The following is a 16,632-nucleotide window of genomic DNA, read 5'->3' as shown; positions in this document are numbered from 1 at the left end:
AGCCAAACGGTGTAAAATTTAAGGCTTTTAAAAATACCTAAATCAACAAATTCTCTGTGCTTTATAAAATCATTTCAAAATATTACTGATTAGATCCTGCCATGTTTTGAAAAAAGTCTGCACAGATCCTCTAACTGAGTATTTGATTTTTTCCAATTTTAAATAATATAACACATCAGTTTCCCACTGACTTAAAAGAGGAGAGTTTGGGTTCTTCCAGTTTATCAGAATAAGTCTGCGTGCCAACAGTGTAGTGAATGCAATCACAGTTTGTTTGTCTTTCTCCACTTTAAGACCCTCTGGAAGAACCCCAAACACAGCTGTTAATGGGTTAGGAGGGATTGTGAGTCCAAGACTGTCTGAGAGGTAATTAAAAATTTTTGTCCAGAATAATGTTAATTTGGAACAGGCCCAGAACATGTGACCTAGTATGTTGCATTTTTAACATGTGTGGCAAGAGAAAGGGCATTTATTTGATGGATAGAAGGAGACTTCAGACTTCTGAGATGTAAGATCATATGGAAAGAATAGAGCCTGGAAGTTTTGAAGAGCAACTCCATGCTCCTGCAGGTCAGGACAGGTGATTTGAAATGTATCCTAGTTATACTCGAACATCAATGAATTGAGTAAAGAAGAGTAGTATAATGGTAAAAGTATGAACCCAATACACCAGTCAAGTGTGTTGAAATACTACTTTGGTGAAAAATGCATTCCTCTATAGTAGTGTCCAAAAATAGCTTTTAAAAAGTTTTTTTTTTTTCATTTTGAAATTATACCTAAGAATTTTCTATTTGATAGTGATAGTCATATAGCACTTTCAGATTTCTGAGTTACCAAATTTTTCAGTATTATTGTATGAACTCACTAAGTCCAGTTATAAGTTTATGTAAGTTTTTTTTTTATTTGATATACAGTACGTGGAGCCCACTCTGGCAGCATGGGATGTAATGTAGGAACAATGGCTGTATGGCACACCAGTATGTCAGGGGATGCTAAGTACTAATGTCACATAAAATACTTTTAAACTCACTGGTAACTAATTCTCTGATATTTAATTGAAGAACTAATAGATCATTATAGCTGATATTGTATAATGACAGACATTGAAACATGCCAAAAGTTTTGGCATAAGAATATTAAAAAGTCTTGCAGTCTCATTTGTTCTGTTTTAAAATTTATCCAGAAATCTTAATGAAAGACAAAAGAAAAATCATATGTAGTAACATTTTTAGCTGAACTAAAAATGCATTCTAAAAAAGAAATTTCTTCTCATGAAAGCAATATGTGCTTTTAAAATGGTAAAATCTTTTGTTTAGAGAGGCTGTGCCTAAGTTCATATCACTGCACCTACCATACAAATAAGCAATCATTTCTATTCATTTACTCAAACGGTTTCTTGTACATGGGGAATCAGAGCGTATTGTGTACACTGAGATTGCACACAACTTTGGTAGAGTGTGAGGAAACCAAAGTAAAAGGCAAAAGCACACATGAAAGTGAAGAGAACATTGCAATCTCTGAACAGATTGTTTTGGCTAGGCTTTGAGCCCCAAGCTCAGGAACTGTGATACAGAAGTGTCAACCATCATGCTGCCTTGTGTATAAACATGTTTAGAAAATGATATACAACAAAAAGATTTTTTTTCTTTTTTTTTTTTATTTGAATGCCATTTTATCTAAACACTGTTATTAGTATTCTCCCATTGTCTTATACCTCTGCATCCACGTTTCAAAAATTGTAATTGCTTTGCACATCACCATTTGTGGATTTCCTCTCCTTTCTAGTTTGTAAGTTATAGTCTTGTTGTCATTCATTCCTGCAATAGGAGGAAAAAACAAAAATGTATGTTGTGGAGCTAATGGCCACCTTTGCTCTGTTGCAGGCCTTATATAAAAAGAATCGCTGCCTTAATATTTGAATGTACTTGAACTTCATCATAATAAACTTTGCTGATTAGCAAAGGGTCCTTGATGTATCGCAGATATTTTGATTGTGTTGCTAAGTTTCTGTGAACAGCATAAGATATGTTGCACTGCAAGTTGTTTTCTTTTTCAGAGGCAATAGTTAAAAAGCATCATTCAAGAACTCATGACTTATTTTATTTGTCTGCTTTTAGTGCCATAAAAAATGTCAAAAAGCACATAAATGATCTGTAACTTTTGGGAACTGTTCAAAAATGACGTATTAGTAATGACAATTTTTTCAGCTCAAACTTCTAACTTCATACCAGAGATAATGTGGATAAAATTAGGATATAGTTGCAAAACCACAGAATAACAATGCAAATATTTGAATCACTTGAAGCATAAAGTAACTGCAAAGTTTTGTAGGATAACTGTATGTTATGACATATTATTCATGGTTAAAATATTTTTCCAGCTAACAGGAATTTCTTTTTCATACTTCTATATTCATTGAAATGGCACAACTCTATTAACCAATTCAGGTAACAACCTCAATCACAGTATCAGTCAAAAAACTAGCATAATACTTTTTGTCTGAACAGTATAGAGCATAAAGTGACCTAATTTAGCTATAAGAATATAAGATTAAATTCAGAATTAGGTGGCATATTGGCTCATGATTGAAAGTTATTCTACATCTAGTCCATTTACATATCACATTCCATCCCATTCTTTTACCTTGCCTGAACAGATCTGGAGAAAGTTCAACATTTCCACAAAAACTGCACTTCCTTGTTCTGACACAAGCACAATTTCATGCCGCACACTTGCTTGAAGTCAAAGTTTTCTTTGTGCAGGGTTATTGTCATCCCTTTGTATAACAAGCTGATTTTTTTAGAGCCTGGGAATCCGTGAATTCCATAAACATCTTTGTGACAAATGATGAAAGAACCTGAAGGGAGAAGTGACAAGACACAAAGTCAATATTTATACACAGGCAGACAGAAATAAAACAGAGTCTGATGAATATACAGCATTTATAAACACAAAGCATCAGATGTTTTCAAAAACACACCAGGCTGTTAAGCAAATTCATTTCTGTATTGCATGTCCTTGTAATCACCGATTCAAATCACGCACATCACTATGTGCCTTATAGCAAATACTTTGCAATCATAGTCAATTGATTCTATAAATTTCCAAAGCTTCCATTTGTGTGCACCTTTGTGAGCTAATGTGGCAAATTGTAAGATTTATTATTTCCTTTTCCACAGGGAATGGAGGCTGAAGGCTAGAAGTTACCTAAACTGACTCGTGCGGGCTTCCTTTGTTATCTTCACAGCAGATTTTAATTTTTACAGAAAACAGGTTGAAACATTGCTGCCCTTTTAGAAGTAGCATACCTAATGGTCAACTGATGTATCCAGGAAAACAGCAGAAAAAGGGACATACAATGTTGCAAAAGTTTTCAACTGTAACTGTTGTCTGATAATGTACATTTTAAAATCTTTGTGTTTTTAGTTATTGTAATATCTGTAATAAAATCAGTCTTATAGTTTACTTTTCAGTTGTGTTGGCCACATTACTGTATGGAGTAAAACCATGAACAGTACAGAGGAAACACCTGGAAAAACTGGATTGAAACTATAAAAGTTTCCTGTTAATGATCTCCATATCATATAGTAGGACAACTATTAGCATCCATTTACAAGTAGGCAACAGACAATGTATCCATCATTATCCATTATCTGATTATTTGGACTGGCTGTGAAGGTGGATGACAGATTTCATACAAACAAAACAGGATTACATTCTGTAGCTCATTCAGAGACATCAACAACATTCTCAAGGCTATTATGAAGGAATTAAAAATTCACTTTTTGTTTTCGTTTAAAACAAAAGTTATTTAAGAGTTTCCCTGTACTAGCGAGGCTGTTTGTAGTTCTCATCTTGTTACGATTATGGGTTTTTGAACAGTGCAGATTTCATTTTTGCATATGTTTTGGGTTTGTTTTTTCCTCATTTTCAAGGTTATTATACAATTATATAATTATTAAAATTATTGGTAACACTTTAGTTTAGGTACTGCAGAAATGCATCTATTAATCATTTACTCTTATTTAATAAGACCTTGCCAAAGGGTTCTTTTGGTCTTCATAACACTTATAAAACATAATTTGATAGGTTATTCATCTCTGTGCAGTATGGCATATTGACATGATGGTAACATGACTTGTTAATATGAAGGATTCACAGGTTTTATACTAGATATATAATATCAAGAGAAACATGTCTCAGTTAAACCATCTCAGAGCATTCCAAAGTGAAGTTTTGATAGTAGGTCACGTGCCAAAGATGAATAAACATTTTTTTATGCTTTTATAAGTGCTATGAAAGTCCAAAACAGAGTATGTTTATGTCTTCTTACATAAAATTGAATGAGCAATAAATGCATTTTTGCAGTCCCTAAACTAAAGACTTACTAAATTATTTTTTTAATGTTCCATGCCGTTTTATTTCCAGTAGGCATCTGCATTTTGTGCTCTATTTACACCATGTGACACATGGAAGCAGTGTCATGTGACATCAGTGCCTGTCAGGTATTTTGTATGCATTGCAATACTCTCAGCATGTACAATTATGAATTTTAAAATAATTTTCAGTCTGAAGTTAATGCACAAAATCTTGTAATTGTGGCAGAATTTTGCTTGTTTTCTTTGATAATGAGTTTAGTTTGCATTTCATTTCTTGTTTTCTTTTTTACTTTTGGCTTCACCCTTTTTCTGTAGTATGGCAATGAGTTTTCTCTGTACCTTTTTTTCTGTCAATTACATTCCGACAGGACATTTGCCATTGCATATTTCCTAGGACAAATGATATTTCTCTACTGTTCAAGGTTAATCCCTAAGATGGAATTTATCACTAAATATGTTTGTACCATAATTGTTTCTATTGTTGAAAATACAATTTTTGTCTTTGACTGGACTGGAAATAATTCTAAAATTCTGCATTGTAAGTTTTTTTTTTAATTTGGGTGTTTTTTGGTTAACATATTTAACTGCCCAAAATTATTTCCTGATATAATATAATATACTATGCAATATATTTAATTAGTATGTGTTTCTCATTGTTATGACGCTTTCTACTTAACCCTTACAGGAGTTGCAGCATTAATTTCATTTCATTTTAACATAGTACAGCTACACAATAGCTATATATATAATTATGGAATGAATACAGAAGTAAGCTTCACATTGACACTGACCAGGCACAGGATTCATATCCATGACACTTTATCTGTGAGTTATCAGGCCTACCTTTAACACAACCATGCTGCACAATTTAAAGTAAAATGTGGAATGTATCTACTTAAATATTTGTTTAGGTTTGGATTTTTTTAATTAATTAATTAATTTTTTGTGTGTGTGTTTTTTTTCACGTTACCCATTTACTCAGTATCCAATCATATTTACTTGGAACCTAAATAGTGCCCTTTTTAAGTGGCACATACCCTGCACTTGCCAATACAATCAATTTCATAAAGTACTTTTTGGGAAAGTATTTCAAACTAAAGAAAAACAAAGTATGAAAAAATGGAGCAAATGAATATTGAGTAGTTTATTTCATGAGGGTACCCAGCAAAGCAATTTTACAATCTGTTAATTAAACCGAATTTATTTGTTCCTTGCAGCGTTGTATCTAGTTTTGTCTTCCAATTTAGCCACATTTCTACAGAAATGAGGAACAAAATAACCCCCAGAAACACAATGAGTAACTTGGAGGCTTGTCATGAAAGTTCCTGATGGGTTGTCACACTGACTATCTGCCAGACTGAAGTCAAAGATCACACAGGCAGTTCCTGTTGCTCTTCAAAGCTTTGTCATTTCCTTCCTGAAGGATTTAACATAAGTAATTTCTTTCAAGTTCTAACTATAAACTGTTAATTCATGTATGGCCTTTTTTAGACTTGATATCTTCTTTAAAATGACCACATGATCACTTTTATCCTCCATTACATTGTTAGAAAAACATTGTAATGCTATAAAGAATTGGGATGCTATGAACCCTGAACAAATTCTGTACCTTGTGCCTGACAGGTTTACTAAAACTTTCTGCTAGGATAAAATAAATAAATCTTAATGGCTGTCTAGGATATCCAATATATCTCTTATTTAATCACTCTTGTTACTCAGAAGTTTCAGGTTAGAGGCAACAAGAAGAACAGTAATGACTTTATTCACAGATGCATATGACTAAGTTTAAATTTCTGTCCATGTTCACAAATATGGAGTAGGTTTCAATACACTTGTAATGTCTTTGAGCTTCTGAGAGTGATGTTTCAAATCATAATTAAAAGAAAACAAAATTAAGTGGCAAACGGAAGTCAAGAACAAAAATTCAGTTTCAATTGTGTACATTCAAAACAAAATTTCATCTTTTCTTTTTCTCTGCGTCTGTGTCACAGAGGATAAATGATCTCAGTTGTACTTCCTAACTTGCAGGTATAAGATGTGAACTTTTTCTTCTGGAATCAGATTAAAGAATATGACTGTTTAAAAACAAGCAAGCTAAAAGAGAACTCCCCTCTCCCTAGTGATCAATCAGACTCCTGACTGTGATGGTGTCTTCTTTTGCAGCAGTCTCTGTCTTCATTTCTTCCTTGCTACAATTACCCCTCTCACTACAACCTGTTCTTAATTTGTATTTTTGTTAATTCAGTCTCTGGCAATAAAGCCAGGGTGTTAAAGAAGGTGTCCAACAGAATTTTAAGGCATTACTTTATATAGGAACAATATCTAGTTTGAGAAATAAACAGTTTGGTGTAAAGCAGTCATGTTCAGTAATGTAAATAAATAAAGAACTGTTGTGTGTCTGAGGAAGCAAGAGATAGAGGGAGAGAGATAATTGAAATAAAATAAAACTGATTATGTCACTAGATAGAAAAAAATAACACCATACAGGAGCAGCACAACATTAAATAAAAGTTTCTCTTTTTTGGTAAGCTTTTGTTTATATTTACCACTACAAATAAAAAAAAAAGCTTATTATTCAGTACATTTCCAAAATGACAGAAACTTATCTTTGCAGAAGTGGCTGCAAAGCAGGGATAAGTATGCTAGATTGAGTTTAAAATATCAAAAATGAGACAAACACACAAGGCTCAAGAGACATTTGCTAAAGCTGACAAGTATAATGTTCAAGCACATCTGTTGTTTTCTTTTATATTTCCACCTTTCTTATCATGTGATAGATACATTAAAATAAACTTTACTTCTGCTTTACATGGAACTTTGCAATAGACTTTTATCTTCCTTTGAAACTAAAAAGCTCACTTACTTGTTAAAAATGCAGAACAGCATATGAAAATCAAATTGCCCTAAATGCCTAATATTTTACAACATACAAATTTTCACTTACCCCACAGTGCAATAGCATGGATTGAAATAAAGAGTATAATTTGATAGGCAATTTCTGATGTAAGAGGGGAAAAGCAAACAAGCACATCATATATTCAATGGATGACCTTTATATTTACTTGGGCTTCTGCTTTACAAAAAGGAATGGGTGTTTTGTAAATAACCTTGTGATTGTATGGAATTTGTTGATTTATTTTTATTTGTTTTACTGATTTATTCATTTGACAATTCAGGTTTATTATAAGTTTATTGAATTTTTCCAGTTAAATATATTATACAGTTAAAGAAAAAATATCAGGATAAATGACAATAGAATATTTTTACACCATATAGCACATTCATGGCACATATACAATATTCACAAGCATAAAGCACTCAGCATTATAAGCTGGACCCAAAATTTGAAATAAGTTATGACTACATAAACATAATTTATACAAGAACTGCAACTATACATAAAACGAATATGTGAAAAAGAAAACATTACAAATACAACTGTGTTAGGAGTTAAAATGTTAAAGTCTTAATTCTAATTATATAAAATGATCTTGCATTGATGTAGTATAGTAAAGGTGCTTTATAATTAGTAATTAATAATACACACTGTTTATACTATGCTTGCCAGCACCATCCCAATGAATTTTCTGTCTTTAGAGGGGTGGTTCACTTAACCTCCTGCAGCTGTGGTAGGTCACCCATTTTTATAGCTTACTCTGTGACTGGTGCTGAAGCTGCTTATCTGAATAATAAAATGTCACCTCATACTGTTATCGATAACAATCCTGGCTGATACAGGAGGCACCACAGTTACAGTATTATGTAATGCCTGTTTTAATATTTTATATTGTATTAAAACTATTAGTAGAGTCAAATATTTTACCCTGAAATATGGATTTAAGCAAAAAACTAGAACTCATAAAGTCCTCGCAAGTCTCATTAATCTTGCAAGTTGCCTTTCCTGCCTCATTATCTCAATAGAGAATATGCAATTTAACTAGAAAATTCGTGCATTTCATTTGCATTTTTCTACTTTCCCTTTTGGATGAAAAAATCATTGCAGACAAACAAAGATATGCTATATAAAAACAGTAAAGCTCAATCTGTTCACTCTAGGAAGCACAATATATAAAGTACACTATCATGGTTTAGAATAGATAAATTATGAAGGAATATACATGGTTCATATTAAAACAGAGAAGACCTAAGGATGAAAACGAAGTCATGAAATATTACTAGTACTTGTAGCAACCTATCTGTATACTTTTTGTAAAAAGTACAAAAAATACACACAGAGCATTTGGTGCATTAAATATATATTTGGTTGAAATGCTGAAGTTGCCATATGAATTATATAACATAATGGTCCATTCTTTCATTAATTAATTTATCACACCCACCTTTTCCTACACAGCTCTTGTGGAGCTGATTTTTTTTTTTCACGATTTTACTAATAACCTACAGAAACTATCGATTTAAGTTTATATCAACTGTCAGAGCCCATGTTTGGGAAGAAGCAAGAAAGATAGGCGTGGAATCTTTGAAAGCAACTCATTTCAGACATACTACTTCAGAGTAGTTTGATGTGGGCTACCTGCCTGCAATGATTATAAGAACAGGATGTAATCCAGCACATGTTTAAAACTGAGCACCTCTCTTTGTTGTAGTAGCTTATTAAAAGGAATTAACATAACTTACTAGTCTAAGCAGCCCCCATTTGACACGCTGTCATTTGTTTGATTACCTTTGATCTGTTATTTGAATTGCTCAATGTATCTGATCTTCAATTCACATTTATTTAACCCAAAAAACACATGTGGGTTAAAACCGCTGCAAAAATGCAAACATTGTAGTGCAGTATTGGGTAGCTATTTTTGAGACATCTAAAAATGTTGGCTTTAGTCCTGAAAATAAACTTTTCCTTCATTCTTGACTTTGAGAGGATTCCTACACACAATGTTAATACATATTTGTTTAGAGTTAGGGTGTGTTTTATTATGTCAGTGTTTCTCATTCTGCATCAGTTAATATAGAGTTTTATAAACTTTTATAAACAAAGTTTCCACAAACTTTGGATCATTCAGTCCATCAAACTCATTTGGACAACTAATACCTAAGTCCCAATATTTGTCCAAATACTTTTGAAAGCTGCCAAAGTATCTGACTCATTTATATGACTTGACAGTTCATTCCGGATTCCCATGATCTTTTTTGTGAAGATGTGCTTCCCATCCTCTGTCGAAAGTAAACTTCCCCTTAACTCTTAACGTTGTCCTTAAAAACAGGCTTCACTCTTTATCTGAAACAATTCTGCTGTGTCAACTTGATGCCTTCAGAAATTTTGATAACCTATATATTAGATCTCCAGGTAGCCTTCTCTGTTCAAGGGTGAAGAGGTTTCATTTGTTTATGTGCCATTTACTTTAGTTCAGGGATGGTCTATGTTCTTGGTGAGTCATCTCTGAAAAGAATCTGGAAATGCCTTGTATTTTTTCTCTTTTTTCATCACGTTGTGACCAAAACTGTAAACAGTACTACAGGTGTGGCTTGACTAGTGCATTACAGAGTCTTAGCATAACATCCCTTAAATTAATAGTTTTTACTTTGTACAATGAATCCTAAAAAAATATTTTCCTTTATAATTAGAATGTTGTATCAGATGTAAATTCCAAATGCTCCCCAAAGTTTTCTCCATGAATGTCAGCCTTGCCGATGGTTAGTTTATAATTGGTGATCCATTTAGCCTTCATGTGACATTTGGCACTCATCCATATTAATCTTAATGCCCCAATTTTGTGTAATCCATAGATTTTTCAAGCTTAACCACCATATTAATAATTCATAATTAATATTAATAATAATAAAGAATCATTGTCTTTAAAGTACTTTAGTTCTAACACAGACTACTAATGGATTCCGCTGCTGAACTCACCCAAACTGAATTATTCTCCTGTTATGTGTACTTTATATGTCTGATTTGGTATCTCAGTCTTAAAATAGTTTTAAAAGTAAACCTCGGATTTATATTATTTTTGCTACCCTTTATGGTTCAGTGAGATTAGAAATTGACAAATTGGTATGATTGAAGTATCATAAAGTATTAAAGATGCTATAAAATTTTACATTAATTAGAGTTATTCTTGTTCTTAATGAATTACACATACGTTTCATAGATCTTGGACCACTATTGACGTACTTCTGTGCCTTTTATGTAAAATCTGTGTTTTCTCCACATTCTTCGGTGGCCTGCAGGTTCTCTGGATTCTTTATATCCTTTGATAGATTAATTGGTCTCTTAATTTTACTGAAAAAAGTTGTAATTCTTCCTGGGATTTTTAGTTCATACATTGGGTCTAGAACAGTTGGCTGATTGTGGCACTGCACTTGATTTAGAAAACATACTGTTAATGAATGGATACTATGAAGTTCTTTGGGATGAGTGGTTAGCATTTTTTTTCAAGGTTTTAGCATTATATATGAAACTACCTTTTTTTAGAGGTGTGCTTTGCATTTCATTAACAATTTTTGCTCATTATGGACGGCACGGTGACACAGTGGGCAGTGTTGCTGCCTCGCAGTTAGGAGACCCGGGTTCGCTTTCTGGGTCCTACCTGCGTGGAGTTTGCATGCTCTCCTCGTGTCTTTGTGGGTTTCCTCCCACAGTCCAAAGACATGCAGGTTAAGTGCATTGGCAATTCTAAATTGTCCCGTGTGTGTGCGCCCTGCAGTTGGCTGGCACCCTGCCTGGGGTTTGTTTTGTGCCCTGTGTTGGCTGGGATTGGCTCCAGCAGACCGCCATGACCCTGTAGTTAGGATATAGCAGGTTGGATAATGGGTGGATGGATTTTTTCTCATTGTTTAATTTATAATTTAATTTATAAAAGCAACATTTCAGATAGATGTACAATTTATTTTAAACTTTCTAAGAAATTCTGCCCCATTTTAGCCAGGTTAGTGTTCTAAAATCTTAAAAAGTATGCGTTTGTATGAAATGAAAGAGTTAAGCATTGTGATTTGGCAGATGTGAGCAATCCCTGCCATACACACTCTGGAGGAGGCCTTGTTGACTTGGCCTTTCTCCAGCATGTGATTAACCTCAATCATATGACCAGTAAGCTGGTGCATCTGGAGTGGAGATCCGACTGGCTTCTACTCCTCAAGGGCTCCAATCCAACAGGCCCCTTTGCATCATCTTTTAATTAGTTACAGATGTTGCTTGAAATATAGTCTATGGCATAGCTGAGCAAATAACTCAGTTTTACATTCTTACTGCATTCAGAGTTAAAACCTCGATTAGAAAAAAAAATGATATGCTGAGCAAAAAAACTACCTGTTCAGCAATGTAATCTTATACTAGAGGTGGGTTAAAAGTGCATGCTAATATTTTTTATATACTTAAACATTCAAGACTTTGCAAAAGAGCCCAGAGGTGCTCAGTGATCACACACTTATAAAAGTTGTGCATCCATCCACCTTCTGAACCCATTTAGCTACAATACAAGATTGCTGCAAGGTGTAGCATAATTTAGTTTCAATGGGCACAAAATATTATAATTAATTATTAATCATCTTTAGTGTATTTACTTTTTAATAAAGTAACCGAAGAGTTCTTCTTGTAGTAATGTAAGCAACTAGAGTGGTCGATTATGACTTATTCTGCCTATTTTTTTCCGTTAGCAGTAACTCAAATAATTTAAATGGTTTAGCAGACTGGGTATTGGTTGTAATACTCCTGTGTGATTTTTGATTTGTGACTTGCTGTTGCTGAACATTGAAAGCAGCTGTTTTGTCCTGATAGCTCTTAGTTCAAGCATTTCATTAAGTCAGACCATTGCTGTTAAGTCGTGAACAGGGTGTAATTGGAAATAACATGCACCTGAAGTCATTTTGAAATTAAAGAAAACATGGCTGGAAATCAATTGTGTATATTTTACCTTTGGAGTTTTTCAAGGAAAAGACAGAACTAGAAAGAAGGGTGAACTGTGTGCCAGAAAATGTTGAAACATTTAAAGCTTGCCTGTCAAATAAATGACGATTTGCTACAAAAATAAGGCGTTCCAATAGGGCAGCTTGAAGTATCGAAATGCCTTGATCCTTGGGTATTTTTCAGAACACACATATTTTGAAGACTCTTTTGTAAGAGTTTGTTTGTTTTATACTATATTTTCACCCAGTTTTCCAGATCTTTGTTGGTTTGGAGAAAGTTATCTGTTTTCATTCTAATTCAGTAAATGCATTTATTGAGTTCAAGAGGAGGAGCTGACAGTCTTTTGCTGTGTGATGTTTCTCTACTAAACGAAACCTGAGATTTTGTCCTTAGTTAATGTGCAATGCTTACGGGCACCAGGAAAAAAGTTACTGTTCTGTAAGTCCTTTGTATTTCTTATTTATTGTTCCTATTGTTCTTGTATTTACACACATTAAGTGAAGTGATTTTTACAAAGAACTAATGGTCCCAACAGCAGTGCATACACCCTTTGTATTCTGTAATATATACAATCCAACAAATTCAATGCACACACCATAGTTTCTTCAGTACATACTCAAGTCTGGTATTTATGCATCCTTGAAAAAAGGAAAAACAAAACATTTATTAACATTAATACTGACTCACACTGTTCTAGTTTCTAATACTGTTAACATTTAGAGATTCATTTAAATCAAAAACAGATAAAACTTTTTACACAATGTTTAGTTCACTATAAAGTTTTTAAATTGACAAGAATGCTCCGTTTTAGAGATGACTTGACTTATGATCCTATTAAAGCCTGGAGTGTTTTGATTTAAACTGCACTGAAAAGTTTTAAGAGTGTGTCATGTGTAAAACACACAATCACATTTTGGCTGTAGACCCAGTCATGATTACAGTGACAGTAAAGCAGTAGGAGGTTAATGTAGGTAACCGTTTCCTGGAAGAATTTTTCATAGTATATTACAGTAGCCTTGTGAACTTCAATGTTGTGCAAAAAAAATAAAATTATTGTTCACTTTAATATTGCAAAAACTTATTGTTTACTTTGACAACAGTATTAAAACTGCTTCTGTTGTTTTCCAGGCTTCAGCTTTGTGGATCCAAAAAAGAGAACATATTAACTACAGTTGTACCTAATCCTGGCCTCAGGTTGGGAGGGGACACTAAGACCCCTTTCACCTCTTTGGAGAATCTGATTGATTACCTGGGGTGTGACACCATGCTGACACAGAAGTGGATGAGTGCAGAGCCACAAAACAACGAAAATGGCCTGACTGATACCAATAAGTTGTCCAGCAATGGACAGGTTAGCATTAAGAGCAAAGCCAGTATAAGGGAGAAGATCTCTCAGTGGGAGGGAAAAAAAGCATCGCCCTCTCCGCTGCTGAGCCGGAAAGAAACGGACATCTCCAAAAAAGAGGAGGTAAAAAATGCTGAAGTACAGAGAAGTGACAGCAAAAGATTTGTGGCCTGGGAAAAGCAGGGAATTGGGAAGGAAAATGCAGGAGAAAATGAGGATTTCCCACCTAAAGCAATGGAAATATCTGTAAAAGAGAAGGAAGGGAAAATTGATAAATGTAGCTTTGCAAAATCACAAGATAAGGTTCGAGACAATAAGTTTGTTCTGGCTCATATCAAAAAACTGGAGCAAGCCATGAAAGAAGGACCAAATATTCCCCAATTGGACTTGCCAGGCAATTATTTTGTTTCTCCTGCTAAAGACACAGGCGAAAATGAACGGAAAATAAAGGAGCCTATTTTTGGGACCCTGGATATAGTACGGTCCAGTCCCAGAAGCAAAAATCAGGAAAATGTATACACTGAGCCAGGGACACCTTCCATAAATCCACTTCCTAAACCCCAACGTACTTTTCAGCATGACGGACAAGGGGCACCCTCCAGCTCCATCCAATTGCTTGGGAAGGGTAAAAGAAATCTACCTCCTTTGCCTTCCATTCCTCCTCCACCTCTTCCAACTTGCCCTCCACCAAGTGTTAGTAGGAGGGCCTTGGCAGACAAGCTCAGAAACAATTCCAGCAATAGGTAAGGACATTTTAACAAATAATGGGGAAATTTGTACTTTTGGTTTATATGTGGATATAAATTTTGTTATTGTCACTTTCTAAAAAAATGACATGTTTTCCATGTGGGATTTTTGTGATTTTTTTCCCCAATATCCCAACAACATACGTGTTATGCTAAATGACAACTCTATAGTAGTCGATCTGAAGCAATTTAAGGAATCTTCAAGAGTGTATGCTTCAAAAAACTAACAACCCTTCCAGGATAACAGGTAAAGCAAAGTAAAAAAACTGAATGTATGGACTAATTAATGTTTAGCAAAATAAAAAAAATTAATAATAGTAATCACTGTACATATTTGTGGGGACCATTGCTGTTAAGTCGTGAACAGGGAGTTTATGTGCCTAAGAAATGTTTTTGTTTTAGTTTTGGCATATGTTTTATTTGTTTTATCATTATTGTTTCATTTTAATGTTTTGTCAGTAGCATCATCACACCATAACTTTGTTTTGATTTTTCTGCCACCACTGCCATTTTAAGCTTCCTTTTTTGAGGTTGCAGTCTTATTGTTTATTATGACAAAACCATAGCCAGTCACATGGCTGACACCATTATACTGTATGTGACATCAATAGTATTAAAGGTGCCGATAGATAGGTTAGATGTCCTACTTTTGGGATTAAACTCTAAAGAAACAAATTCTGTGCTTTGTGCATATTTTGTTATTTTAAGTACTGGTTTGATTTTTGGAGCTCAACTTTAGTTTATAAGTTTAATGCTTTGAAAATCACTATTTTCAACTTCTTCCCAGTATTTTTGACCATAGCCTCTCCCTTGACAATGGCTCTGCATGTCCTTTCATAATAAATTTGTCTCTGGGCAGTTTCAGCTATTACAAGATCATAATAATCCAGGTAGTATTAGAAAAATGTTTCAATATGACAGTAAAAATTTTCTTTCTCAGAGATAAGTTTCCCACATGCTTAGATTTCAGTCAGTGCTTTTACAGAGTAGTCGTGTGGTGGTTATTTTACATTAGGTTAGTGGCTTGTAATCTTTTTCTGCAGATCGGAGGGATATTACTATACATTGACATAAAAAGAACCTACTGTAATTGGCATGTCTGCGTGGGTGTCTGTCCGCATTAGAGATAGATTTTTACTGAAATGTGATACATTTTTCTTCCCAGAAATTTCTTGGGATTGTTCAGTTTTTGTCAAAATATCATAATCAACATTTATTTCTATAACTTAATTTTATGCAATACATCTAGCTCAAACTGCTTTACAAGAAGTAAAAAAAATGGAATTACAAGAAACAAATACAAAAAATTAAATAAAAAAGTGATAAATAAGATAATAAAAAATAAATACGTACATAAAACAGATAGGTAAAAATGCTCTTGAATGTCAAACTTGAAAAAGTCTCTTTTTAAAAAGCAACACTAGATTTTTGAAATTGTCCACCTTAAAATAGAAAAATATGTTCTTTTGGGAACTCATCTACTTAAATAAAAGTAAAAATGCACAAAAGCAAAACAAGTGTTCACTATACAGTAATCCCTCCTCGATCGCGGGGGTTGCGTTCCAGAACCCCCCACGATAGATGAAAATCCACGAAGTAGAAACCATATGTTTGTATGGTTATTTTTATATATTTTAAGCCCTTATAAACTCTTCCACACTGTTAACATTATTAGAGCCCTCTAGACATAAAATAACACCCTTTAGTCAAAAGTTTAAACTGTGCTCCATGACAAGACAGAGATGACGGTTCTTTCTCACAATTAAAAGAATGCAAATATATCTTCTTCTCTTCAGGAGCAGAGAATTTCAGAGAGAGAGAGAGAGAGAGAGCGCTCGCAAAGAAAAGCAAACAATCAAAAAATCAATACGTGTGCTTTTAAGTTTGCTGCGGCATTTTTTAGAGGAGCGTCAGTATCTTCTGTGCAAACAGCCCCTCTGCTCACATCTCCTCCGTCAGGCGCAGAGAACGTCAGAGAGAGAGAGAGAGAGAGAGAGCGAGATTAAAGTAAACCATCAAAAAATCAATGTGTGCTTTTGGAAGCACCGCGATAAAGCGGCATTTCTTAGAGGAGCGTCCGTATCCACTAGGCAAACAGCTTCTGTGCAAACAGCACCTCTGCTCACACCCCCTCCATCAGGCAGAGAGAGTGAGAGAGACATAGTAAAGCAAACAATCAAGTACCGCGCGAAGCATATCGTATATCATTGAGGAGTTTTATTTAATATGTAATACATGCTCTGATTGGGTAGCTTCTAAGCCATCCGCCAATAGCATCCCTTGTATGAAATCAAC

General features: G+C 34.1%; 1 protein-coding gene across 3 annotated transcripts in view; it reads left to right on the top strand.

Annotated features, from left to right (window-relative positions):
* The window catches only part of si:dkey-82f1.1 (DENN domain-containing protein 2A), a 145,753-nt gene that overhangs the window by 59,438 nt on the left and 69,683 nt on the right, over nt 1–16,632 (top strand). For all 3 annotated transcript variants that reach the window (XM_039769503.1, XM_039769504.1, XM_039769502.1), the window contains exon 3: nt 13,375–14,334. In XM_039769503.1, the coding sequence (XP_039625437.1) occupies nt 13,375–14,334 (960 nt within the window). The remainder of the gene's footprint in view (nt 1–13,374; nt 14,335–16,632) is intronic.

The sequence above is a fragment of the Polypterus senegalus genome, chromosome 11 (genome assembly GCF_016835505.1).
Source record: "Polypterus senegalus isolate Bchr_013 chromosome 11, ASM1683550v1, whole genome shotgun sequence".
NCBI classification, from domain to species: domain Eukaryota; kingdom Metazoa; phylum Chordata; class Cladistia; order Polypteriformes; family Polypteridae; genus Polypterus; species Polypterus senegalus.
The sequence above is the reverse complement of the archived record's forward strand: the minus strand, read 5'-3'. Positions and strand labels throughout refer to the sequence as shown.